The 26,923-nt window shown below is 37.2% G+C and overlaps 1 protein-coding gene across 2 annotated transcripts in view; it reads right to left on the bottom strand.

Annotated features, from left to right (window-relative positions):
- Nucleotides 1-26,923, bottom strand: part of UGGT2 (UDP-glucose glycoprotein glucosyltransferase 2) — a 78,112-nt gene that overhangs the window by 49,874 nt on the left and 1,315 nt on the right. For both annotated transcript variants that reach the window (XM_031610613.2, XM_090129871.1), the window contains exons 2-10: nucleotides 26,642-26,724; nucleotides 18,274-18,404; nucleotides 17,383-17,495; nucleotides 13,319-13,493; nucleotides 10,705-10,801; nucleotides 9,716-9,794; nucleotides 6,425-6,525; nucleotides 4,545-4,644; nucleotides 1,394-1,454 (exon numbers count right to left, since the gene is read on the bottom strand). In XM_031610613.2, the coding sequence (XP_031466473.2) occupies nucleotides 1,394-1,454; nucleotides 4,545-4,644; nucleotides 6,425-6,525; nucleotides 9,716-9,794; nucleotides 10,705-10,801; nucleotides 13,319-13,493; nucleotides 17,383-17,495; nucleotides 18,274-18,404; nucleotides 26,642-26,724 (940 nt within the window). The remainder of the gene's footprint in view (nucleotides 1-1,393; nucleotides 1,455-4,544; nucleotides 4,645-6,424; nucleotides 6,526-9,715; nucleotides 9,795-10,704; nucleotides 10,802-13,318; nucleotides 13,494-17,382; nucleotides 17,496-18,273; nucleotides 18,405-26,641; nucleotides 26,725-26,923) is intronic.

Here is a 26,923-nt window from a genome sequence, read left to right as displayed (position 1 = left end):
AGGCAGTATGGAAGGACCTGATCTTAACATTCATATACTCTGGAGAAAGTCATTTATCTTGACTACGCCCTTTACAACAAAGAAATACAGAAAAACACATCTCAGATGTACAACGAAAGCCATGGAGCGGGGTGCAGATACAGAGTTGCTTCTATGAGCAAAAACTATAAAACTTTTTACTAGAGGAAGAAGCAAGAAGTCTCCATAATGCAAAGCTCACCCAAAGATCTCAGAGAAAACACCAAAATGCATCATCTACCCAAAAAATCAATACAGCACCTTGAGCACAAGAAGAGAGAAGGACCCAAGATGGTGAAAAAATTGCAAGAGAGGAAGTTACAAAAGTTCCAGAGTGCCTTAAGAAATAAACTCCATCACTGTACTGGCTGGTCAGTCTTAACATCATACAAAAACATATGTTCTGACCAACAAAAGTCACAGACTGAAAATCAACAGAATGTTGCCTACTCAGAACTTAATTGGCACATAACAAGAAATCAGATTTTCCAAAACTAGCTACAGGGTTTGTTCACCACTCTGCCTCTTAAACAGGAAACAGCCACTTGTAGAAATGTCTGCTACTTGAGTACACAATGCTTAGCAATGGCATGCAATAGCAATATCAACTAAAAACTGGGTAATAGATATTAAAGAAAGATTGAGTACATGGATATGCCATCCAGTCAAGGACAACATTTATGTGGCCGAGTGATACAGAAACAACCAGGTCTTTACAAGATTCATTAAAAACAAAATAATGATGACTTGTCGTTTCATGTGACCAAATCTAAAAGCATGACAGCTATAGTTCAATACTGAATTTGAAACAACAAATCCAAACTCCATACTGAGACAGAAAAAGTAAAGTGGCACCTTAGCATTGACCTGAGATCAGTAAAAACACACAAATGACTCTTTGCGTGATACAATGAACAAAAGATGCAGTGCAGCAAGGATGAAAATACATCCACCATTTATCACAGATGATGCTCAATATATCCTGCAGAAGAGTTGTATACATGACTCCAGCAACGTGGAAAGCTCCAAACTGGCATGCTCTGACTGTGACATGAACAGCAGACCTAGATTCAACACCAAGTACTAGAGAAGATTAACAGCTATCATAGCATACAGTGAAAGACTGAACACAGAGCTCCATAAAAAACTGTTTGTCCTTGCCTAATTCTGCAAAGCAAAAAGGGTGAAAGGCAGAAGTGCCAAGAACAGCAGAAAATAAAAATAATGAATTGAGAATTTCAATGTTATTTATGTAGTAAACGACAATAACTTTTCTGCTCTGAAAGAAACCATGCGAAAGTTGCTGCACTCATACAAATGTCCAAATGCAGCAATACGATAGTAACTCAAATGAGGAGAAGAAATAAAAGCAAACCTTCTGATTTTCTTCTATTTCATTTCTCATTTGCTTGTCGACAGACACTCTGGTCAATGATCTGTAAAAATAAAATACCAGCAACACTCAAACGTTTTAATTTTAAAACTAAATTAATGCAAAATTATTTTAATATCATATTTAATGTACTGAATTGAAAAATGCTATAATTGAGACAAAATGTCTCAATGCATATTCTTATGTTTTATTTTCAAAACAAATATCTCCTGTGTTACTCTTGTTAATGTAAGTTTCAAATCTATGCTGTTTTGTTGAGGTAATATTATTAGCTTTTTTTATACAACTCTCAGTCTTTCCTCTTACCTATCCAGAAAATTGTATGCATACTACAAAAAAGTCAGTCATCTGATCATCTAAAACATTACCTAAAATATACTAATGTGACATTTATTTAAGTTATGTTAGTAACTCATCACTACTCAATGTTAGAGCACAGGTGGCCAAGGACACAATCTGACGCTTTGCCCTTTCTTTTGCAAAAACATATGCAAAGAATGACTTCTTTAAAATTAGCTGAGGGATTAGAAAAGAGATTTATTGATTAAGAACATGTTGAGTATTCACAAGCAGTTGAAAATTTACTATGCTTAGCCATTCTACTTGTAAGAGATAATCCTCTTTTTTATCTTACCTTTCAAGACTGTTTTACCTTCACCTGCCACAAGGTATAAATTTTTCACTATCAGGCTAGGGTAAAGTACACCCAGAGGAAAATTAATCTAATCAGATTACAAGAAGCCCCAAGCCATATTAATTTAAATGTGATTACCCTAATAAGTGCTAACATAAATACTCTACTGTCTACATATTTTCTCCCCACACACGCTAAAAATGTACATAACTGTGTATGGTTTAGGAAATCTGGATGGGGCTTACAGAAAAACTGAAGTCATTCTAAATCTGAAGGTAAACCAAACAGAACTAAGAACTAAGTCAACTTCAATACTCACAGTAGCAAAACAGTTATTAAATAATACAAACTCTCACTTCCACTCTCCTTTTAACAGAAATGATTTAATAAATCTCGTTAATAAATTCTATATAATCTACGCCAGGAATAATACTTAAGATCTGTTTACTTCAAACAAAAATTCAAGTGATCAAGGAGACTTGTTAAGAGCAAACAATGTGATTTCCACATTTTGTTTGCAAGTATTACGGAATTCATCACAGCTTAGCCTCCTCTATGTAAATTCCTTTTTCCTCTGTCCCCCTGTAAAGTCTGGTAGGTTCTTTTTGCTACCATGAATCCCTTCTGGAACATGAGATGAAATGGCAGTAGAGGGTCTAGAAGGAACTGTATTTATACAAGCCCATAGTTGGCTTAAAGTTGGCCAAAATAGGAAAGGTGTAACTCAAACTGTGATGTCAAAGACAGTATAAAACAACAGTCAAAACACCCTCAACAGTCAGTAGAGGGTGAGCTTAATGACTGTTGCTTATGATTATTGCTTGTGATTATAGGAAGAAACCTAAGAGTATTTTAATTCCTGTTACTGTATTCTTAAATAACAGATTTTTTGAGACATAAGTAACAAATCAAAACTGTAAATTATCTTATAAAATCTTATCAAAACATCAACATGAAATGTATCATTTGTTAGACTGTTCACATATGATGATGTTTTGTAAAATCCATTTCAGCTGACACAGAAATGCAGGTAATAAAATAGAAAGTGGAAGAAACTTCCGAGGGACGGCATATTAATTTTTATGGCCTAGAGAATCCTTCAATTTTTAAGGAACATATAATATTGAACTTTCATTTTCGTAACTATAGTTCTAAAATTTTTATACATCATTTTCAAACCAAAATTTGCATAATGAAAGAATAGGCAATTGCATATCTAAACTATGTGGAATGTAAAATAATTTTTGGACATGCTTTTTAGATAGTACCCCTCTGATTTAAGATTGTTGTCAATGGAGACCTACTAATTTTTTTAATTATTTAAATATTTGTAACCTTTCACGTTCAAGATAAGAGTAAATTATAAAGGGCAGGAACTGCAACTCCCCTTTTAGTAGATTTGAAGTCTTATACTTTTCCCCAGAAAAACAGAAATAAAATGCTTGAAGAGTAGGTAAACTGTTCTGCAGTGCCACAAACAGACAGTGGGAGTTGGAATGGGATATAACTATTTATGGCTTTTGAAACCAGTGACCTGAATGCCACCTAGACTATTTCATGCTGTCTTCTTTCCAGTACTTTACAGAATAGAACTGACCTTGCAGTTCAACATCATGTACATTTCTACTCCTTTGTAATGAAAACCTGCATGTCCTAGTTGCTAATACACATGTAAACTTTTACCTTACCATTTTGCAATAATTATGTTTCAGGAATTTTAAACCTTATTTTACTTCCATTACAGTGCAGATTTTTGCTAACAGAAAATCAGGGATGACATTGAAACATTACATGATAGTTAAAGGAGTTATAAAATGTGAAAGCACACTGAGTTAAAAGCCGTATTTAGCATCATCTTTAATTCAGTACTTCAAGCAAACAGTGCTGATACAATTATGTGAAGAACTTATTAAATGTAGAGAAAAACATTTCTCATTTGCAGTACAATTGTCTTGCAGGAAGGGCAATCTTTGATATTAGTACAAAGGAAACTGTTATTAATCTATTTACCTTGATCTTTTGTTAACTAATCTGTAATTGAAGACAGATCCTCCCCTGTAAAAACTCTAACATACAGAAGCCAGAATCATATCTAATAAACAATGCTGTACTTAGATCTAAGTGTGGGTTGATCTCCTATGAAATTAAGAGAATTTTGCCTACTCTTAGTGCAAGTAGATCTGCTATTAATTCAACAGAACTCTGCATCTGTGAAAATGTAATTCCAGTAAAAGCCAGGACTAGGCCTTCAACCACAAGTGCATGAAGGATTAGGATGCCTATAGGATACCTCATGCAGGAGTTGGAAAACAGTTAAGAGACCAATCATGAACTCTCCGAGGAGTTATTATCTACTCAATGAAACTGTCTGGAATGCATCTAGCAAGCTGTAAAACGTGAATACCTGACTGCAGAATTTGGGTATAAATCGGAATTGCTGTTATTAAATTCAAAAACAAACATAAAACAGTATTTGAAAAACAACCTGAAGTATCATACCTGGCTCTTATTGGGAAGTTCTGAGCTATGTCTTTCATCACCTTTAAGGCATCATAAGCAGGGGTAGACATAATTCGAGCAGCTGCTTGAAAGCTAAGATCTGGGAAAAAAATCACTGGTAATATCAATACTGCCTACAATCAGAAAACCTTTCATAAACACACTTTATTTTTTCTAATGTTTCAATTAAACATTTTACAAGATTTAAGCAGCTCAAAGTACCAAAATCAGGGCTTCCCAAACAACTTCTGTTTGGGCATCTTGTGCAAAATATAAACGCAATTTCCAAGTTTTACAAAAACATACTGAAATAAGACAACAGGCAACACATAGTATTACATCAGTATTATAAATGTATCATGTTCAAATGTAGATATGGATTAACCCACTTTATAGTATATATAACCATCTTTATAGCTCCGGGACTTCACAGGTTTTTCAGGGAACAGATAGAATAAATCTAAGAAGTCAGTATTGATTCTGATTGCATTCTGAGTTAGCCTAATATAAGGTGCACCCGAGTGGAATGAGAAGTTGAGTTTCAGAGGTGGATAGTCCACTAGAAATTTCTTAATTTTATAACAATACTTCCAATAATGAGATCACTGTTTTCAACAACAACATTTCGGATCTCTTTCAACAGCCACATGAGCTGTGATCAAGTGAAGCAATACTGGGTTGTTATTGCTGCTACAGGTAGTGATGCCTCATCTGCTGTGCAATGGGGATATGTACTTAAAAGCCTTGCATAATCCTTCAAAATTACTAATCTTTTCCATCTAATGCTGAAGAGCTTAGAGCACAAATATTCAAATCTCCTTGAGGAGAGCAGGTATGTCTTTGTACTTTCTTGGTTTTCTCTTGTCGGGGACTTGTATTTAAAGACCTCCCTGTTTTGGCACTCAACACAGATGAGAGAGCAGTGTAGGGCACCTTGGGGAAAAGATGAGTCAGAGCTTAAATTAGATCTCAAAGTATGCTTTGAAAGCTAATGAAGCACTAGAAATCAAGAGGGTGCTCACACAGATAAAAGAATGAGTTATTAAAGGGAATATCACATCGATACTCTGTACATCGTTTTTCATTATGAATAACAAATCTAATTACTTATCTAAAACACACGGCTCTTAAACTGGATTCTTGAATAGCGTTTAGGGTTTGCCTGACAGCTGAAGGAGTTTTGGTTAAATTTGGGTTAAATTCTTACTTGGAGGCTAAAGCAAGAAAACCAGAGAGTAGCTGAGCCACTAATACAGCTAATATCATTAGTTACCGAGAACAAACTAGAGAAAACAATCACGTCAGGATGAAAAGTATCAATACACCATACAAAGAAAGAGCTGAAGACCTCAACTAAGAAGGTCCCGAATGTATTCATCATAAGTCAGTACCAATTTTTCTGGCACTGAACAAACAGCTTCCCACCCTGAATAATTTCAACACCTGTATGAGCTGGCTGTCTGGACTGCAGCCCCAATTTCATTTCTGTTTATACAGCATCACCATAGAAAAGGCGGCCACTACACACAGATCTTATACTTGCTTTTAAAGGTAGACACGAAAGAGATCAGAGCTGAAACTAAATTTAACATTTGAGATAACATGTCCATCAGAAAACTGCAATTTCATTTCTGTGTTTAAAATCAGTAAGTCTAGTTATGGTCCTCATTCACACAAAATGAATTCAATGTTCCTCAAATTTCTATCACATAATGCTAGCATTACAAGAAGTAACATGTTCTTTTTAAATACCTGATATAGTACTGTTTTTAATGAAACTATATGTTTCTTTTTTAAAAAATGAATTAGAATACTGGTACATCGACATAACAAAGGAAAATAGACAGCATTGTGATAATACAGAAAACTGTGCTACATACCTTGTAATTCCCAAACCTTTAGTGGTTCCATGCTGTTTGTAGTTTCAATTAGATGTTTTTTAAACTCTTTCAGATTATTTTTCAGGTCAGGATGCAATTGTCTATACCAAAACGTTTTAAAATAAAGATAAAATTAATGATATCCATCAATGTCTGATTTATCTACTGCATGAAACTGAAAGTTGTTATAAAATAAACTGTACAGTTAGTTTACTACAGCATAAAATATGCCTAATGGTATATTAACTGAGTTGTGCAGTAACACACAGCTTGTTGTATTAGCCACGAAATACATAAGCAAGCTAGTGGCTGTAGAGAATGAGAATGCCAGGAAAGAGAATGTATTTAATAAATTAACATCACTGCCAAAATCAAGCTACTGAGCACACAAATCACTAGTCAGACTTGAAGACGAGCACAGTTGCCCAAAAACTTGGCTATCTGGTAAATGCAGATAAATCCAGCTGGTCATGAGTGGTGATCCATGGGGTTGGTACTGGGGTCTTTCCTGTTCAATAACATTACTGATGACCTGGATGAGGGCATTGAGTGCACCCCTCAGTAAGTTTGCAGATGACACCAAGCTGGGAAAAAGCGTTGATCCGCCTGGCAATAGGAAGGCCCTACACAGTGATCTGGAGAGGCTGGATAGCTGGACTGAGACCAATGGGATGAAGTTCAACAAGACCAAATGCCGGGTCCTGAACTTCGGCCACAACAACCCCAGGAAATGCTACAGGCTTGGAGCAGAGTAACTGGAAAAATGTGTGGAAGAAATAGATCTGAGGGTATTGATCAACACTTGCCTAAACATGAGCCAGCAGTGTGCCTAGGAGGCCAAGAAGGTCAGTGGCATTCTGGCTTGTATCAGAAATAGTGTTGCCAGCAGGAGCAGGGAGGTGATCATTATTGTACTCAGCACTGGTGAGGCCACACCTCAAGTACTGTGTTCAGTTTTGGGCCCCTCACTGCAAGACAGGGAGGTCCTGGAGTGTGTCCAGAGAAGGACAACAAAGCTGTGAGGAGTCGGGAGCACAAGTCTTATGAGGAGCAGCTGAAGGAACTGGGATTGTTCAGTTTGGAGAAGAGAAGGCTTAGGGGTGACCTCATTGTTCTCTACAATTACCTGAAGGGAGGTTGTGGCAAAGTGGGGATTGGCCCTTTCTCCCACGTAACTAGCAATAGGACTAGAGGGAATGGCCTCAAGTTGCACCAGGAGAGATTCAAGTTTTACGTTAGAAAAAATTTCATTGAAAGAGCAATGAGGCTCTGCAATGGGCTTCCCAGGGAGATGGTGCAGTCACCAATCCTGAAGCGGTTCAAGAAACATTTAGATGTTGTACTGAGGGACATGGTTTAGAGGGGGAATACTGGTAATAAGCGGACAGTTGGACTGGATGATCTTGGGGGTCTTTTTCAACCTTGGTGATTCCATGATTTTATGATCTTTTTCCAAGACAGCTGGGGTACGAAGCTTTGAAAGCAAAACTTCAGCCTGTGATAAGACTCTCCAATGGCAAACCATCTCCTTTAAATTTCTCAAGACTCTTCTATGAGATTATAGAACAAGAAGTAAAAAGTAGCTAAAAGCCATATATTTAAAGCATCAAGACTGATTTCCATAATATTTCATTTCACTGTATATATGAAGAAGTTTCACAAGTAATTTTGTGTCCCTTCCCCCAAAAATCTTTTTTAGCTATTGGAGACTTTTTATAAAGGGATGTTACCCTTCAAAGGAAAAAAAAAATAATTCACATATGAAGTTTGTTGTTCTGGGATTAAAATGAAATCTAGGTTCCTTGGAGAAAGCACGCTTAACTGAAAAGGGAAGCAAAAACAGAAAATACCTTTTTTCTTACAACAGAAATGATACAAGTAGAAATGACAAACATGGTTTGTACTCTTATAAATTCCTCCATGAATTAGCACTTTTAACTAGTTTTGAACTTTTTAATTACAATTTTAACTGTTTTCCTTGCAAATTTATATTGATTTTTTTTTTCTTCTGACCCCTGTTCTTCTGTGAATTAAAGGCAATTGAGTAATTAGACCTAGCTACAAGCTGCAATCAAAACTGAGTATTGATGCTTGCTACTTTGTTTCTGTTGATCATTTATACTACAGATCAATGTGAACATAAAATTGGGCACTTAAAAAAAGCTGTCCTTCTCTGGATATGTATAATCATGTAGCAATGAATTATGTTATTTTGCATAACCAAGCAGTTGTGGATATAAGCAGAAGTTATAACGTCTTAGAAAGACAACTATTTCACAGCTGAGAAAAGAATAAACTTCGGCATGGCTATAACTGAGGGACAATTTAAAGATTCTTGTCACATTTCTTTCATCTCCAGTATGAAAAAGGGAAAAAATGAGATCCTAGAAACACTGGTTTCTGAGTAATTGTCTGATAGCTTCACAAATTGGCTACAGTGCAACACTAAGAGCCTAAGTATAGCTAAACCTAGCACAATCCAAGAAGAAAAAAGCTCAGATAAAAATATGCCATGAGTATCTGATTTAACCTGCTGCAAAAGGTCTCTACAGATAGAAGAAGTGATAAGGAAGCTTGCGCTTCTATCTCAATGTGTTTATCTTAAAAATGTTAGAATTTAGCAGATCAAAACTCTGGGAAGCCATAAAGTTTGGTGAGAATATCTACACGTTCACTTTCTGCTTTAAAAGATAAGAGAAAGTGACACTAGAGAAGACCTACAATCCTGCTTCAGGAAAAGGGAAGCACTTTTGATGGTTGCAATCATGAAACGAATCAATCAATCAATGACCAGAAATAGCCCACAGATCTCAATAGGAGAGCAGCTCCAATTTCATCTATCAATTGGATTAACAGACTGTAACTTGGAGACAGAAGTTCCTGCAAGAGCAGAACACAAATTAACAAACAAATATATCATCCCTTAAGCCCAAGAAATTAATGACTATCCACTTCGAAAACACACCGATTTTTTCGTGTCTGTATCTAAGGTCTTGTTTCTCAGGGGGAATTTCTGCCTTTGAAAATAGTTTACTGCGTACATTTGAAGAAAATCAGAAGGCTAAAAGCAATAAATTGAAATTAGTAGACTAAACAACGACTGCATCTTTACACTCACGAGACATACAATAATGAATTAATCAGAATTTTCAGCCATAGAGAACAAAAGCGTTTTCCACACAGATTTTCCTTCTTCTATATACATATATAGAGAGAGGGGAGGTGGGGAGGGGGGGAGTTAACATTCCAGAAACAAATGCAAGAGTTCCATTATGACTTCTGACAACTCACTTTAATTTGCCAAAGAGAAATCCTTGGACATCACTTTCCTCCTCCTCCTCATCTTCCTCTTTTCTGGTTTCATTTGTTACTGAACACACAGCACATATATGCAGTACAAGAAAAAGAAAGTTACTGAAGTACTCTGATATATAATTCTTGCTAATTATAAAACTGTTAACAGAAACATGTAATCAGAAAGCTGTCACTCCCAGATGCAATTTCAATTAGATTTATATCTTTGCCTTCATATTTTTGGCAGCAGAATGAATCACTTTGCAGAACATACCAATATTCAAATTATTTTTTTTAATTTAGTTTGTCTAATGTTTAGAATTTCAATATAAATTAAACTGCTATGATTAAATAGTTCAATTCCCATAAAAGTCATTTCTCAGTTTGATTGAGTGGTAAGGTACAACTCCTATCAGCCAAATAGGAATCTCCAACATTGGACACAAGCCAGAGAACAGCCTGTTTCCTTTAAAAAAAAGTTAATCTATTTCTGAAGTGGCTCAAAGGTTATTAAACCATAGCCGTACCAAAAGAGAGGTAGAAGAATGAGAAGTTATTTTAGAAATTAGAAAAATCTGAACTAATTTAGGAAAAAAAAAAAAATCGAACCCATACACTGTGGTAATGACCTCATCAGAGATACCAATAGATACAAAATTATTGGAGATCAAAGATTAAACAGTTTTGTAGTTACTGAAAGGAAAAAGAATGGGGTACACTTTGAAGTACAGCAACAGATAACAATAATTATAGATTAAGCAATGAACTATATCCTAAGCACTGCTGTTTACAATGCTTCCATGTATTTAAATGCCTTAGTTCTTAATGTGTAAGCTTTCATTGTGTAAAAAAAAATAAGTAAGTATAACAAGTATAACCTTTAAAAGATTAATGACTTTATAGTTACAAATGACAGCATGTTTTAATAATATCTCTATTAGGATGACATAAATGAAAGAAAAAAAACCAAACCAAACACAACATACCTTTAACCTGCGTGTCATCTACTGCTTTGTATTCTGTGCTCTTTATTGCAAGTTCTACACCGTATCCAGATAAATACATTTTTCTGGAGTGTGGTTTCTGTTTGATGATATTATTTCAACAGAACAAAAAACATAACTTAAAAAACTGTCTCCACAGAAGATTATCAATATGTAATACTGTAACTCTAAAATGTTATGACAGTTGTAAATTGAAAGATGAATTTAAGTTATGATTCAAAGTATAAAACAGTAGATAAAAAAAATAATGCCAGGCACACTGATAGCATTGAGAACATTAGAAATAGAAAATAAGGACTCATTTTATCTCCTGTAGACCATGGAAAGGCTATCAAAATCATAATCCCTTCACATATTATTAGAAGCATTGAAACAAGCAGAGCTGGTAGCACTCTACAATTATTGATGCTTTACAATTAATATATTAAACAATTCACATATTGTTGTAATTCTGCCAGACTTTTGAATGTTAGGAGGAAAATCTCTATTTCTGTGGCAGGCTGATACCTTCAAACCAAAAGAGTTGAGAAATTGTATCAAGGTATTACAGCCAAAAATTTGTTGCCAGTTTTATCAATAAGAACAGGCCTTTCTAACTTTGGAGTGGAAGTCTGATGTTCAATAGGGTAACTACTCATAGTTATTTCTGAAAAAGTGTTCTAATTCACGCAAAATGTAGGAAAATCCTCTTCCCAAAAGGTGATTTGCAAATGCACAACAAGAATTTCATGAAAGCCCCTCAGCTTTACTTTGCAATTTCCAAGAAACATTTTGTATTAACTCCAGCAGCACTGGGGTTTTCTCTACTGGTCATCTAAGCAAATCCCAATGCAGAGAGCTCTGCATTCTCTAAACAGTTTCAGTTGTTCTGGCAAATAAAAAAAAAAGACAGCAGAAAGACTGTTTCTCTTCCTTCAACACTCCCTCTCCTGGCATTTAATGAAAAATGAATCAGACTCAGTGGGAACCGAAAAATAGAAAGTAGGAGTTGTGAGGAAGGAGGAAAAGGGAAGGGCAGTTTTATAGAGAGGGAAAGTGCAGGGAAAAAGACAACAAGCATTTTGTGGGACCACCTTGCATAGACAGGTCAGAGCAAGGAGACTGTGAGCATTGAAGGCACATAAAAGAACCAGAAGTTCAGTAAAAACTACAGTCCTATACATCTTAGAATTTAAGTTTGGCTTCCTCAAATTCTCTATTTCATTACTGTGAGCAAACAATTCTGTAAGTAATCCGCAAACCACAGATCTCATTTCCCTGAAATGCCTGGCCTGCATAAATTGTTCTCAGTGCTTCAGATTATTTTTGTATTAGTTGCACTATTTAAAAGCTGTACTTTGAATATAAATTACAAAAACTTTCTGAGAATCAAAACCAGGAGATGGTATAGTTCCATATAGTGGTATTAGTTTTGTCTTGTTTCTGTGTTAAGAGTAAGATAGGGAAAACATTCAGAAACATTGTTTTTAAAATACTGACAGTGAGGAATACAAATGTCAAAACTTACTAATGACATTGACTCTTGACAGCTCACACTGCTTTACTATAATGAACATATGAATTATAAAATTATATGTAATTAATTGTTTCATTTTTCAGCTTGATTTTCTACTCTAGCTCCCATTTTTCTAAATCTTGTAACTCATTTGTTCTGTCTTCTGCACCAAGGTTCACCTAAGATCCTCATACAATGTACAAACCCCAGAAATATAACCAGAAAGAGATTGGAGAAAAAGATTGATAATATTATCATTTCTTTTCCTAACTTCACAGCTGTATAGTCTACCATTTCATCTAGAAAATTTCTACAACAAACTGCAACTACTTGAAAGGGAGGTTGTAGTGAGGTGGAGGTCAGTCTCTTCTTCCATGTAACTAGCAATAGGACTACAGCAAATGGCCTCAAGTTGTGCAAGGGGAGATTCACAGAATCACAGAACAGCCAGGGTTGGAAGGGACCTCAAGGATCACAGATCTCCAACCCCCCTGCCACATGCAGGGCCACCAACCTCCACAATTAATACTAGACCAGGCTGCCCAGGGCCCCATCCAACCTGGCTTTAAAACCTCTCGGGACGGGGCATCCACAACCTCTCTGGGCAGCCTGTTCCAGCACCTCACCACTATCATAGTAAAGAACTTCCCCCTGACATCCAACCTAAATCTTCTCTCCCTCAACTTAAAACCATTTCCCCCTGTCCTGCTGCTATCTATCCTTTCAAAGAGTTGAATTCAGTTTGGATGTTAGGAAATAGTCTCTTCTCCAAAAGAGTGGCCAGGTGCTGGAATGGGCTAGAATGGAGGTGGTGGAGTCACGGTTCCTGGAGGTGTTCAAGAAACATAAACACTGTACTGAGGGGCATGGTTTAGTGGGCTATATTGGTGATAGGTGGATGCTTGGACTGGGTGATCTCCGAGGTGTTTTCCAACCTTGGTGACTATGATTCTATGATTCTAAATCAAAACTTGTATGTGTAATACACAAAATTTAGGCATATGCAAAAACAAATGTATAAAGCATGTTTATTAAAAAACAAGAAAAAAAGAGATAGAATGTTAATAGCTTACTGAATCAATGTTAATTTGAAATGCATACCTGAACATAATGCCGGAGAACATAAACAATTTCCTCCTTTTGAGCCTTCTCAGATAAAATTTTGTGGAACTTAACGAAGTCTCTTGTACCCATTTCAGCATAGAGAACAACAACTGGGCCATCCTCTTTGAGAGTTGGGTATTTATGATCTCCTTTAAAAAGATACGGCCTGGGTCTGATTTGAGAAACAAATAATTGTGTTATTATGTATTCAGAAGTGAAACAAAAACAGTGGCAGTTTTTCTACTTCAAAATTGAAAAACGATTATATGATAAGCTTATACTCTTATACACTAGAAGTGAACGAGCTACATAAAATCATTTCAAAATAATCACAGTTGCTCACAAAAGGACTTAGAACACCACTTTTCAAATTAAAGTCTCAAAAACTGAAAAATCAGCATCAACTATAAGTACTTTAATGTATTTTATCAAATTGCAACAGAGAGAGCAAAATAAAAAGCACAGCATCGGCATTTGGGGCAATAATTGCTTACAGCAAGAACATTTTAATTGAAATGACATTAGATCTATTAGAGATATGCAGAGCAATCAGTGAGTAACAAAACAGCAGAAGGAAATTCAGCAAAGTTTGAGAAAGCTGGTAACACACATGGAAACTAAGTGAGGTTATCACTTATCATCAAGCTTTTTTTAATTTAGTAATTTTGCCCACCTACCCTCCTCATTCAGTGCCATGACTGTAGAAAAGTTATGCTTTTGTACCTGCAACAAGTTAAATATTTTCTTAGATGACTGCAAATGTCTTTTGAATAAATAGTGGGAAAGTAACAGATAATACAATTAAGTAATATTCTCAAGGTGCTAATTATCAATAAGCACTTTTTTTTTTTTTCCAAAGTTGCTTTTGTACAGTCACACTGGAAGGATCAATAAACTCTCCAAACCTCCCCAAGGCAAGCCAAGAAATTCTAACCCAACATATTCTGCATAAATGTGTGTAGTGCAGCTACACATTCATTCAAAAATCGTACTCATAAGGTCTGAGAAGAATTCCACAAGCCACAGTTTCTGTGCTGCAAAGCTTAGGAACATCTTCCTTATAAAATCACAGGACAATTCACATTGGAAGGGATCTTTGGAGGTCATCTGTTTCAAACCCTCACTCAAAGTGGAGTCAATTCGTATCAAACTGCTCAGGGTCTTGACATCCTATGTAAGCTTGGTAGGTGTGCTTTAAGAGACAACATTTGCAAGGCAGAGACCAAAGAAGGAGCCTGGCTTGACAATAAACTTGGGAGCGTGCAGCCATATGTTGCAGAAGTGTCACATAAACTTTCACCTGCTTATTGCAGGACACCTACAAAGTAGGTGTCATCAGGAAATCTGAAACAATACTTGAAGGAGTAAGCTCTCTTCAAGAATGGATTCAGATTTGTCCCAATGAAAGCATACATAACGATGTGACTTCTGAAATTTCCTGGTGGTTAGTGAGAAGGTCTGGGGAATGGAAGACTTCCCTTTAGTCAGGGAAGAGGCGGTCCGAGAGCGCCTAGGCAACACCAATGTTCATAAATCCATGGGACCCGATGGGGTGCATCCACGGGTGCTGAGGGAGCTGGCAGAGGTGATTGCTGAACCGCTCTCTATCATCTTTGAGAGGTCTTGGAGAATGGGGGAGGTGCCTGAAGACTGGAGGATAGCCAATGTCACTCCGGTCTTCAAAAAGGGCAAGAAGGAAGATCCAGGTAATTACAGGCCAGTCAGCCTCACCTCTGTCCCTGGAAAGGTGATGGAACAGATTGTGCTGGATGCCATCTCCAGACAACTGGAAGAAAAGGAGGTTATCAGGAGTAGTCAGCACGGGTTCACCAGGGGGAGGTCGTGCTTGACCAACCTGGTAGCCTTCTATGATGTTGTCACTGGCTGGGTGGATGGGGGGAGAGCAGTGGATGTAGTCTACCTTGATTTCAGCAAGGCATTTGACACTGTCTCCCACGACATCCTTATAACGAAGCTGAGGAAGTGCGGGATAGATGAGTGGACAGTGAGGTGGGTTGAGAACTGGCTGACTGGCAGAGCACAGAGGGTTGTCATTGGCGGTGCAGAGTCTGGTTGGAGACCTGTAACCAGCGGTGTTCCCCAGGGGTCGGTGCTGGGACCGGTCCTGTTCAACATCTTCATCAATGACCTTGATGAGGGGGTAGTGGCCACCCTCAGCAAGTTTGCTGATGATACGAAGTTGGGAGGATTGGCTGACACGCCCGAAGGCTGTGCTGCCATTCAGCGAGACCTGGACAGGCTGGAGAGCTGGGCAGAAAGAAACCGGATGAAGTTTAACAAAAGCAAGTGTAGAGTCTTGCACCTAGGGAGGAATAATTCCATGCACCGGTACAGGTTGGGGGATGACCTGCTGGAGAGGAGCTCTGCAGAGAGGGACCTGGGTGTCCTGGTGGACGACAGGTTGGCCATGAGCCAGCAGTGTGCCCTTGTGGCCAAAAAGGCCAATGGCATTCTGGGGTGCATTAAAAGGAGCGTGGCCAGCAGGTCGAGGGAGGTGATCCTCCCCCTCTACTCTGCCCTGGTAAGGCCTCATCTGGAGTACTGTGTCCAGTTCTGGGCTCCCCAGTACAAAAAAGACAGGGATCTCTTGGAAAGAGTCCAGCGGAGAGCCACAAAGATGGTGAAGGGCCTGGAGCATCTCCCCTATGAGGAAAGGCTAAGTGAGCTGGGTCTGTTTAGCCTTGAGAAGAGAAGACTGAGAGGAGACCTGATCCAGGTCTATAAATATCTAAGGTGTGGGGGGCAAAGTGGCGAGGCCAGACTCTTTTCAGCAGTGTGCGGAGACAGGACAAGGGGAAATGGCCAGAAGCTGGAGCATAGGAAGTTCCGCACCAATGTGCGCAAGAACTTCTTTACAGTGAGGGTGACGGAGCACTGGAACAGGCTGCCCAGGGAGGTTGTGGAGTCTCCTTCTCTGGAGATATTCAAGACCCGCCTGGACGCCTACCTGTGCGACCTGGTGTAGGGATCCTGCTTTGGCAGGGGGGTTGGACTCGATGATCTCTGGAGGTCCCTTCCAACCCCTACGATTCTGTGATTCTGTGATTCTGTGATTCTTTCAACTTTGAACACTTTATAATTCTATTGTTTAGTATCCTAATTTTCTAGAATCTTGCAAATTTGGCAATAGTATCTCCAGAAAGAAGAATTTGCAGAAACCACCTCACAGGAGCAGTAAACTGCTTTATAAGAACAGTATATTCAGACACTGTGGTAATTTTTTTTTTCCCCACAGTTTACATTTGGTCAAAATCAAACTCCAAGAATTATGGCTCACTACATTATCTTTCAGGTTCAAATCTCCACGAAGTAGCTGAAAGTATGGACCGAGAGTATGATGACTATGACCACTGCAGAAAGAAAAAAAAAACAACCACACCTACATCTTGAAAAAATACAATTGATTTTTGTTTCAATACAGGTTAAACATTTTGCTCTCATAATTATTTACTTATTTGGATAGGTTCTACATTATTTCATGGCTGAAACTCGTTTTGGACTGATGCTAGTTTCTACAGGACAAAACCTGCAGAGTTTTTACAGGTGCAAAGTCTCACACAAGGTAAGAAAAGTTATGCCAGCTTATGTAAATTCTTCTTTCACTCCTACAGTTCAGAAACCCTCAAATACATTGACAATGACTACATAAAAAACTGCTGGTAGAAGTACTGACTCTGAAGCATGAAATGGTATGTTTGCATACCACAGAGTAAACTCGACTATCTCACACCAACAAAAAAGGAAAAAAGAAATATTCCCGTGATTAGAGGAGCAAAGCTCTGTATTTTATTTTAAAAGTCTATTTTAATACGTAATTAATGAATTTCCACAACACTGAGTGTTTAAAATATCCAAGAACCAAAAGTAACTTTTTTGGAATAATGTGTATTTTAAACATGCTGTAAGCACTGATTTATGAGGTTGTTAACATTAAGTATATAGAATGCAAAATTCCAAAATATTACAGTAAAACTGCTATAATGCATTTTGGTTTTTTAGCAATGTATTTTTTTCTCCTTAAGCAAAATCATTACATTTACCTCTTCTTAGCCTTCTTCAGAAGCTTTTTAATTTCATTAGTTTTACAGGTGTGCTTCTCATGGATAGCCACAAATGCACTGCAGCCTTCTGGTGGAGGTTCATCAGCTGCAATCTAATATTTCAACAATTATACTTAACCAGAATACTTTGATTGCACTTCAACTTAAACTCACATCCCTCTGATTAAAATAACAGCTGTCATTGAGTTGTGTTTCTAATTAAGCCCATTCAAAGTTGTGTACATGTGAAAACAGTAATGGAAAATATTAGAAGATTGAGACCAAACTTTGTGAGATGCAATCTATTAAATGTGATCATATTTCAGAAAATGCAAGTCTATTTACGTTCTGTAACGATGGGGCTCAGAAATGTCCTCCATAGGCTGATATCACAGACAGTACTCAAAGGCATTTTTAATTTTAGTTACTGTCAGTATTTGACTACTCTATCTTTCAAATTCTGAAATATTAAAATAATGGAAGAGAATTCCACTAGATAACAGATCTAAATGCTCTGAATTTGTAGGAAATTTCCCACTTTGGGAAATGTCTGAATTCCCATTACAGTATTTAAAGCAATGCAAAAACAAACAAATAAAACCACTTAGTTTTAAGAAAGAACAATTCAAAAAAAATTGCCCTGGAAATAAAGCTATTCATACAATTAAGCACAAATATTTATTCTGCACAATAAAACTAGCTTATAAAACATAATATTATGTTTTTTATAATACAGATCAGATTTGATTGAAAAAAAACAAACCAAAAACCCAAAACAAACACCAGCATGTATATTACTGAATTGCAGTAATAAACATTGTTTACTCTGAAGCCAAAATACTACATGAATCATGCACCAAATGTATCAGAGAATATATTCCTTTAATATACCTGTTGAAACATCTGAACAGTTGGAGAATATGCCCGTATGGAAAGTGCAAACTTCAACAGATTGATTTGGAAATTGGATAAAAATTGTCCTGCTTTCTTCAAGATTAAATTGTAATACGAATACTCTGTATCTGTTGAAAGAAAAAAAAGGACACATTTTTAGTATTTAGTCCCTAACTGCATGATGTATCTATCTGTGCAATGTAATATGCAAATATTATGTTAGCACTGTCAGGCACTTCAAGCCTTCAGTGTTGTCCACTGACAATTGTTGCCTTTACCACCAATTCTAATGTAACACAAACGAACCAGAAGCGAGCAAAACAGCACTAGTTAACATCTAAAGAAATTAATAAGCTCTATTCAGTACTTTGAAAATGCTTTCTATTTTTCAAGCTTCTACTTTAAACGCAAAATTTGAAGGTTATTTACATTTAATCAGCATTATTTTCAAATTATTTTCTCATATTTAGGCTAGGAACGTTCAAACCATGCAGCTTATATTAATAAAGCTCTTCTGAAGGTGATATACTGTAGTCTACTCTCACATCATATTTCCTCCCTAGAAATACATGATAAACAAGATTATGAGAAGTGATGTGGCTTCCCATTCCAGTAACTCAAACAAATCTTGGCTTCTCAAAGCCAAGATTAGGACTCCAAGTAAAAAAGGAAGGTGAATGTTGTCTGGGAACAACAGAAGTTATAATAAGGAACTGTGGGTGGAAATCAGTAATTTCTATTTCTTCTTGAAGTTAAATATTTATAGAATCATAGAAGGATCTGGGTTGGAAGGGACCTTAAAGATCATTCCGTTCCAACCTCCTGCCTGTGGGCAAGGACACCTCCCACGAGGTCAGGCTGCCCAGTGCCCCATGCAAACTAGCCTTGAATGCCTCCAGGGATGAGGCACCCACAGCTTCTCTGGGCAGCCTGTGCCAGCACCTCACCACTCTCATACACCTACCCTCTTTCAGTTTAAAGCCATAACTCCTTGTCCTAACATTACATTCCCTGATAAAGAGTCCCTCTCCAGCTTTCCTGTAGGTCCCCTTCAAATACTGGAAGGCTGCAATGAGGTCTCCCCAGAGTCTTCCTTCTCCAGCCTGAACTAGCCCAGTCCTCAGCCTGTCTCCATAGGAGAGTTGCTCCAGCCCTATGATCATTCTTGTGGTCTTCCTATGGACCCACTCCAACAGCTCCACATTCTTCTCATGTTGGGAACCACAGGGCTGAATGCAGAACTCCAGGTGGGGGCCACATAGGGCAAAGCAAAGGGGGACTATCACCTTCCTCACATTGCTAGCCACCCCTCTTCTGATACAGCCCAGAGTAGGGTTGGCTTTCTGAGATATACATGAACAGTCCTATGCTCTCTTCAGGCACAAGACAAAGAAGCCTAATTAGAAGAAGTTGTAGTACTCTTTACCAAGTTGTGAAAAAGATCCATGTCTTAAAGAATTTAAGAAATAATGTGTATCAAACATCTGGACTGGCCTGTATGTATTATACAGGGCTACACATTTTTGAACAAAAAACAAAGCTGTTACCATAACACATTGTGCAAAATCCCTGTTCTAGAGGTTGGTCTTCCATTGAAGAACAGCTGAAATACACACAGGCCAATGCAGAATTGACACTGTGGCCAAAAAAAAAATCATAGAATCATAGAATCACTCAGGTTGGAAAAGACCTTAAAGATCATCGAGTCCAACCATGACCTATCCATACTACCCTAACTAACAACCCTCCGCTAAATCATGTCCCCAAGCAAATGGCTTTTGAACAAATCCAGGGATGGTGATTCAACCACTTCCCTGGGGAAACTCAGGGAGGGCAGATTTAGGTTAGATATAAGGAAAAAAAAATCTGCTACAGTGAACATGGTGAGGCACTGGAACAGGCTGCCTGCTGTTGTGTTAGATGCCCTATGCCTGGAGACTTTCAAGGCAAGGCCAATAACACAGCTCTGCATGGCACAAGAACTAAGGCATTGCAAGGTCTTACCACCCTTGCCGATGAATTGGCAGAGAATTCAGGAATAAATACTTCTATCCCTGGATGGCTGGAGTCTTGGTTTGGTAAATTGAAAGGAATGATTGTGTCCATATTTACTTCTTTGGTTGTAGTAGCAGGAGCCCTGATGGCCATCACTTGCTTTGTGAAGGCACTGGAACAGCAATTGATCGAAACAGCACACTATTGAAGCAAACACCAGTGTAGCCACCACCATATTCAGATAAAATGATGGTTTTAGAGAAGATGGGGAATGAAGAAAGGGAAGAAGAGGAAGATGTCTATGAAACTGTACCATAGAAAAGAATTGCAGAAATCAACCATGCATAAAGAAGAAAAGAGGGACAAACTGGGGGAATCTAAGTAATCAGTATGTATTTTACTTACATGAACAAATACTGGCTGTTCTTGCAGCAATTCAGGATCTCTTGCACATGTAATTACAATATTTTCCTAAATAGTTGAAAACTTACAGCAAGGGATAGTGAACTGAGGGGACAAACCACTCTCACTGTCCAGCTAAAATCTATCTGTGTTCTTGTATTTTAAAGGTACTCTTTCTGCACAAATGGAATTATTGTCCCAGTGGGATTTTTACAGTCTGAAAATCATCTCTCATAACCTTACATGTCCCATTTTACCTGACTCAGATGCAGCAGATCTCTGAAATACTTGTATTAAATGATGACTGCAGCTATCAAAATGATACTACTTTGCCATGGTGCAATACATATCTCATAACCTGCAGGTCACATTTTTGGAACTATCTGTTAACTGCACCCAACTCTAGAAGCGAATAAACTTCTGAGCTGAGCAAGTTCTCATGAAAAGGATCTCTTGAGATGGAGTTAAAAAAAATAAATAAATCAATAAAATCCCATAGCCTGGGAGATTAAGGAAAAAAAACGCACAATAAAACTTGGAGAAGAAATGTGACAACGCTTGATCATTCATCATTCTGATACCAAAATATCAGAAAATATCATTTTACTCTATAGAAAGCCGAGTCTTTCACTGTTCTTGTATGGTAATTTTAATTACAGCTTATGTGATACCTGAGTTTTCATTGCAAGATTTCATTCCCATTATTTATTAGATGGAACAGACCTACTAAGCAGTTTCTTCCTTGCCTTGTTTCCTTGCTTAAGTACTGTAGGAATACTTCTACTATGGCAAGATACCATCACAACTTCTTTCTTTTCTATGTTAGCAAGGAGTGTTTTCTCTAATGTTTACTCATTAATCTGTATCTCAAACTTATTAAGTTATTTTTTAATTTCTGGAAATTATGAAGTATCTCTCTGGTACCATAATACCCAAAACTGTCTGAATCACGGAAGTATCTTTTCACTTACTGTTTGCCTTAGGATTGGCAATGCTTTTTGTATACAATATTCATAACTAAACACTTCCTATCCTCTCACTTTCTTTTTTATAACCTCCAAGCTTTTGTTCTTAGAGCTTCTAGGACCTCCTTTCTGCCTTCTCCTCTTTCTTAAATTTCACTATTTAGAAAGGCTTCATTTGTTATAATTTACTATTAAAAAAAAAATAAAATAAAATCAGGATTTCTAAGGAGTTGCTTTCCCGTAAATTATGTATGATCATTTCCATCAAATTTTAAATTAACTGGACTATTTCTACTTACACTAACCCTGCTGGCTTCATTCAGGCTACAGTTGTACCTCTTCAAATTTCAGCACATTAAATCAATCCACACCAACAGCTATACAAACATGCAAAAAAACCCATTTTTTCCTAAGATTATTATATGCTTCAAACTGCTTTCACATAGCATTTGCTCCTTGAAACTTGACAACTGTTTGCCCTTCAGGCACACTGTTAACAACATACTCTATGCTGGAAAGTGGAAGCTATAATAAATTTCTAGGATGTTAGCAGGAATCAAGGAGAAACAGATGTTTTGGTCGTAAAGTGTTGCATGATAGCATAGAGCCATTAAATTCATTAACAAAGTTGATTAAAAAAATAAGTGAGATGACAATGATAGGGATACAGCTCCAGATCTGAAACATCCAAATGTAAATGCACAAGCCTGCATATGTACAATCTGTAAACTGCCATTCTAACCAATATAGTTTAGCAGTCAACAAAACATGAAAAGCTATTTAGCTCACCCTGGAGATGCCTAAATTTGTCAGCTGAATAGCTCTCTAAACTCCTGTAGCCAAACTGACTACGACAAGAACTGAAGCAGATAGCTAAGAAGTAAGCCCACAGTTAACATCTACATTTTCTGTCCAAAATCTACAGCTGTATCTCCTATTACAGGTAGATTAAATATAATGTAACAAAAGGGAGAGGACCAGGATGGTCACAAAAGGGAAGCAAAGGTTTTTATCAGAGCTCCTATGATTCCATGCTAAGTGAGAACAAGCACCCCAAAATTAATCTGAAAATATGCTGGTGCCTCAGAGAAAGTACTGAGGCACAGGAGGCAGGGTGAGCAACCATAAGGGATGTAATAAAGTCAGAAGACCACTGAGTGATGGACTTAATGGTTTGAATTATGAGAGTATGGGGATTGTTCCAAAAGCATATATATGTGCATTTGTATCTACAGACCCCATCAGGGAATTAGAGTGCCCAGGTAGCAGCAGTTCAAGCAATCACCGGCCAGTCGAAAGCCCATAAATTCAAGCCAGATGCTAGTATAAACAGAACATTGCACAATATTGCATGATTATTACAGAAAAGTGCCATACCTCTGAGACTGTATTATTTCCTCAGTATAGTTGGTATGGGCCTAAAAACACTTATCTGTTTTAGTTCTGATTAATGTTGATCTAATAAGTGTGCACTGATAAACTTCCTGTATCTGCAGAAGATAATCTGCATTACTGCTGTTTATATGGAATATGTTGTTCTATTCTTCTGGAGAAGAACTTTCCTTATTAGCATATGTAGAGCTTTTTGTTTTGTCTGTTTTGTTATTGTAGTTGGCTTTGGGTATTTTTCAGCATTTGTAAGGTAGTTGATAACTCAACATATAAACTAAATCACTTAGGAAGACAATAAGCACTCCAGTTATTGTTTGTCAGCAGGTAACTGCTTACCTTCACTCCATGTTCCTAAATTAACTTTTTGAGATATAAAATCAGCAGCAAGTTTAAACTGCAATTTTATTGTATTGTAACAGTGTTTCTCTTTACTATTAAGTTTTTAAATCTTTGAGTTCTTTATAACTTCCATACAGCCCAAAATAGCAGCAAATTCATTTCAAAACTTTCCACAAGCCCAGAGCCAAATGTGCTTCATATTAAGTAAATATACAGAATGTTGTCCACGCTACCTGAAGATCTCACTCTAATTTGATAGAGCTGATCTCATAATTACTCTCTCGGATATTTTTCATAGCATATATGCTCATTCATTTCGAGGTTGATTTGAGTCATTATTAAAGAAAGTGTTATAACAATCACACTAACTCTACAAAACGTTATACCAAACTCCACATACATTTTTCCTACCAAATTTGTTAAATTTCTACATATATAATAGCTAAGCAAACTATAGGTCAAATTTGCTATGACTAAATATTCTAAATGAACAAGTTAACAATCGATGTTGATTATTCTCAATTTAAAATAACACATTTCAAGGACTGATAGAACAACAGACTTGAAATCATCTGAGAAATGACTTGGAAAAAAAGGCACTATACTTGATATTTCTAACTGTCCTATATCTCCTCCAATACTTCATTCTTTTCTGAAATACTCAACAGTACACTGGGATATAAATCTACCATTCAAGTCTGCTATAAGCCCAGTTTTTCAGCTTCAAATCTAGAATTTCTTAACCTTCTAAGACTTTCTTTTTCTGTTCAAAACCAACCTACTGTTATCCATCTTACCTACTGTTCATATCACAAAGACCATGACTTAAAAAGTCACTTACCTCAACCAATCTTTTCTACCTACTGTTCACATCATATCAACCGTACCTTAACTGCTCATTTCGAGGGGGGAAAAAAAAAAAAAAAAAAAAAAAAGAAATCTAGAAATGACTTCTAGAAGTCATCTCACCTAAATTTTTACTTAGGGGAGATCCAACTTTAATGCTAGATATAGCTGCTCCGGGCCTTGCACAGAGTTCCGAGTACCTCCAAAGATGCCAACTGTACAACCTTCCTGGACAGCCTGTTCCAGTGTTTACTCACACTCATGGCAAAAGCATTTCTCCCAATCTCTAACCAGAATTTCCATGTTTCAACCTCTGCCCATTGATTCCTTTTGTATTACTGCAGATCCTTTCGAAGGGTCTGGTTCCATCTTCTGTACATCATGCTATTATGCAGTTGAGGATTTAAGATCTGCCATTAGTCTTCTCCCCTTCAGGCTGAATACAAACCAGTTCACAGTCTTTCCTCACAAGTCTGCTCCAGTTCCCCAAGCACTGTGATGATCTTATCCCGTACTTGCTTCAGTATGCCAATGTCTCTTGTAACAAAGAGTACCAAATTGGCTTAGTAGTACAGAAGCAGTCTTGCAAGTACCACAGTGAAATAATCACTTTTCTCAACTTGCTTGCTACTACACTCAATTAACCCAGTACATAACTGGCCTTCATGGGCCTAATGGTGCAATGAAACTCAATGTTGGCAAGAATACCCAGCTCTGTTTCTCAAGAACTGCTTTCCACTCATCCAGTGCCACTCTTACCCTGTTGCTGAACATTACTCTGTTCCTGTACATTATTCCAGCCCATGTGCATATATCCATTAAGTGTCTTTAATGCTGAACTTTCAGATCTTTCTCCTGGCACATCTCTCCAGTCTGCCAGCTTCTCGATTTACCCCAGTTCTGTACCACCCACAAGCCAGTAGCAGCTGCAATGCAAGACACTACCTAGAGTTTTGATAAACAGATTAAACAGTTAGCCACAGTACATAACATAGCAAATGCCTCTAGTAGTAAGACACAAATCAGACTGAGCTTTGTTCCACTTTCCATATCCTCACAGTCTTACACAGAACAGCTCCACACAGCATTCACTACTCAGGGTTACTGTTCTCAGTTATTCTCTGGTTTATATGCCTGACATCTTTTTTTTTGTCCTTCCAGTTTACACCCAACACCTACAATCACAATTCTTTGTACATCACCTGCTTCTACTAGATCCTTTCTGAAAAAAATGAAAAGTACTGGGATAAGGGCATTGAGAAAACAGAGCAGAACATCACGTTCTACTCAACACAGAAATGCTCCGTGCAATCATAAGCAAGCAAATGTTGTTTACCATGCTGGTCTTTGTTCCCTTTCCAGCAATTTCCTAAGCCTGTCACTTCTTTGGGCACTGCTAAGCACTAAAACGATGCTCTCACAGACTTACCCACAGGGACACAAAAAACTTTTTGACTTGTATTCAGTCATACTTGTAGAGACATGTTGTTCCTCGAGTTCTATTTCCCTCAAATATATTATATTCTGGGCATGACAGGGATTCATTTCCATCATCACACTTACGTTGCTGGCATGATTTCCCTACTTTTCAGCTTCTGATTATTTACGTTAGCATTCAATTTATTTAAAGCTTCTTCTAGTGGTACGTTCTCATGCTCATGCCTAATGAATGCTACTATTTTGAAATAAAGAGCAAATGAAACAAACTTAACTTGTTCAGAAGCTTTTTCACTTAGTTCACCTATTAAATTTCCGAATAGGTTTAATACTGACTAACCTGTTGAAACATTTTTCATTATAAGTTCTTGTACTTTCTACTAAACTGATCCCTACGATATTTTCTGGGATGGCTCACTTACCTTTATGATTAATTCAGTTGATTTTATCTCAAAACTTCTAGCAACTTAATATTCTGTCATCACAGAAGGGATTTTATTATGTTTTGCTACCAATATTATTCTAAAACACTAACATAGCTGTTAATGCAGTCTCTATGTCACCAAGAAGTATTAAATATGTCTGTGTTTTCTTCCTTTTTTTCGTTTAGCCATCATTCTCATTTTAGCCATGTGTGGAATTCTCTCCTCTTCAAACTTCATACTTCTTCCACAACACATTAATTCTGAATATCCCATAAACTCTTGCTGAATCATATCAGAGGGTAGGTACATTTAGTCTTAGCATTTCTGTTCCGTGCTGTAAAAGCAGTTCAGTCCATCTCATCTTCCTTGTTTTTAAAATAGCCCTGCAGTAGTAGAATATTTTCTCTGGAAAAAAATAAGCTGAAACTTGCTGAAAGATAAATACTTAACAAGCAATCATGGAAGAGACAGGATTTACCTGACTGCAACTAGCCAACGTCTTAGCTTGATGTTCAAAAATTATAGAAAGGTTATTTATTAAAACTGGCATGCTGTTCAACTTACCTCCTTGTTTATAAATTGTTAATTCTCGTACAGTTTCCAAGAACTGCCAAAACTTCTCATTACCATCTTCTGCAATAAATTCACTGTTTAAAAAATAAAAATGAATTGTCCATAGGTTGACTTTCTTCAAAGACATACCATAGTAAAAAAATCCTCAGTTGTTTTGAAGTAACAACAAAAACAAAGACCCAGCAAGAATAGAGCACTTAATACCTGGTATGGTTTAGTTAAATTTTGAACAAAATACTACCAACTTTATGGCCAGGGTTGTAAAGTAAAGAG

This window comes from Phasianus colchicus, chromosome 1 (genome assembly GCF_987193195.1).
Source record: "Phasianus colchicus chromosome 1, bPhaCol1.hap1.1, whole genome shotgun sequence".
Lineage (NCBI taxonomy): Eukaryota > Metazoa > Chordata > Aves > Galliformes > Phasianidae > Phasianus > Phasianus colchicus.
Note: the sequence above shows the minus strand (reverse complement) of the source record. Positions and strands in the feature narration are given on the sequence as shown.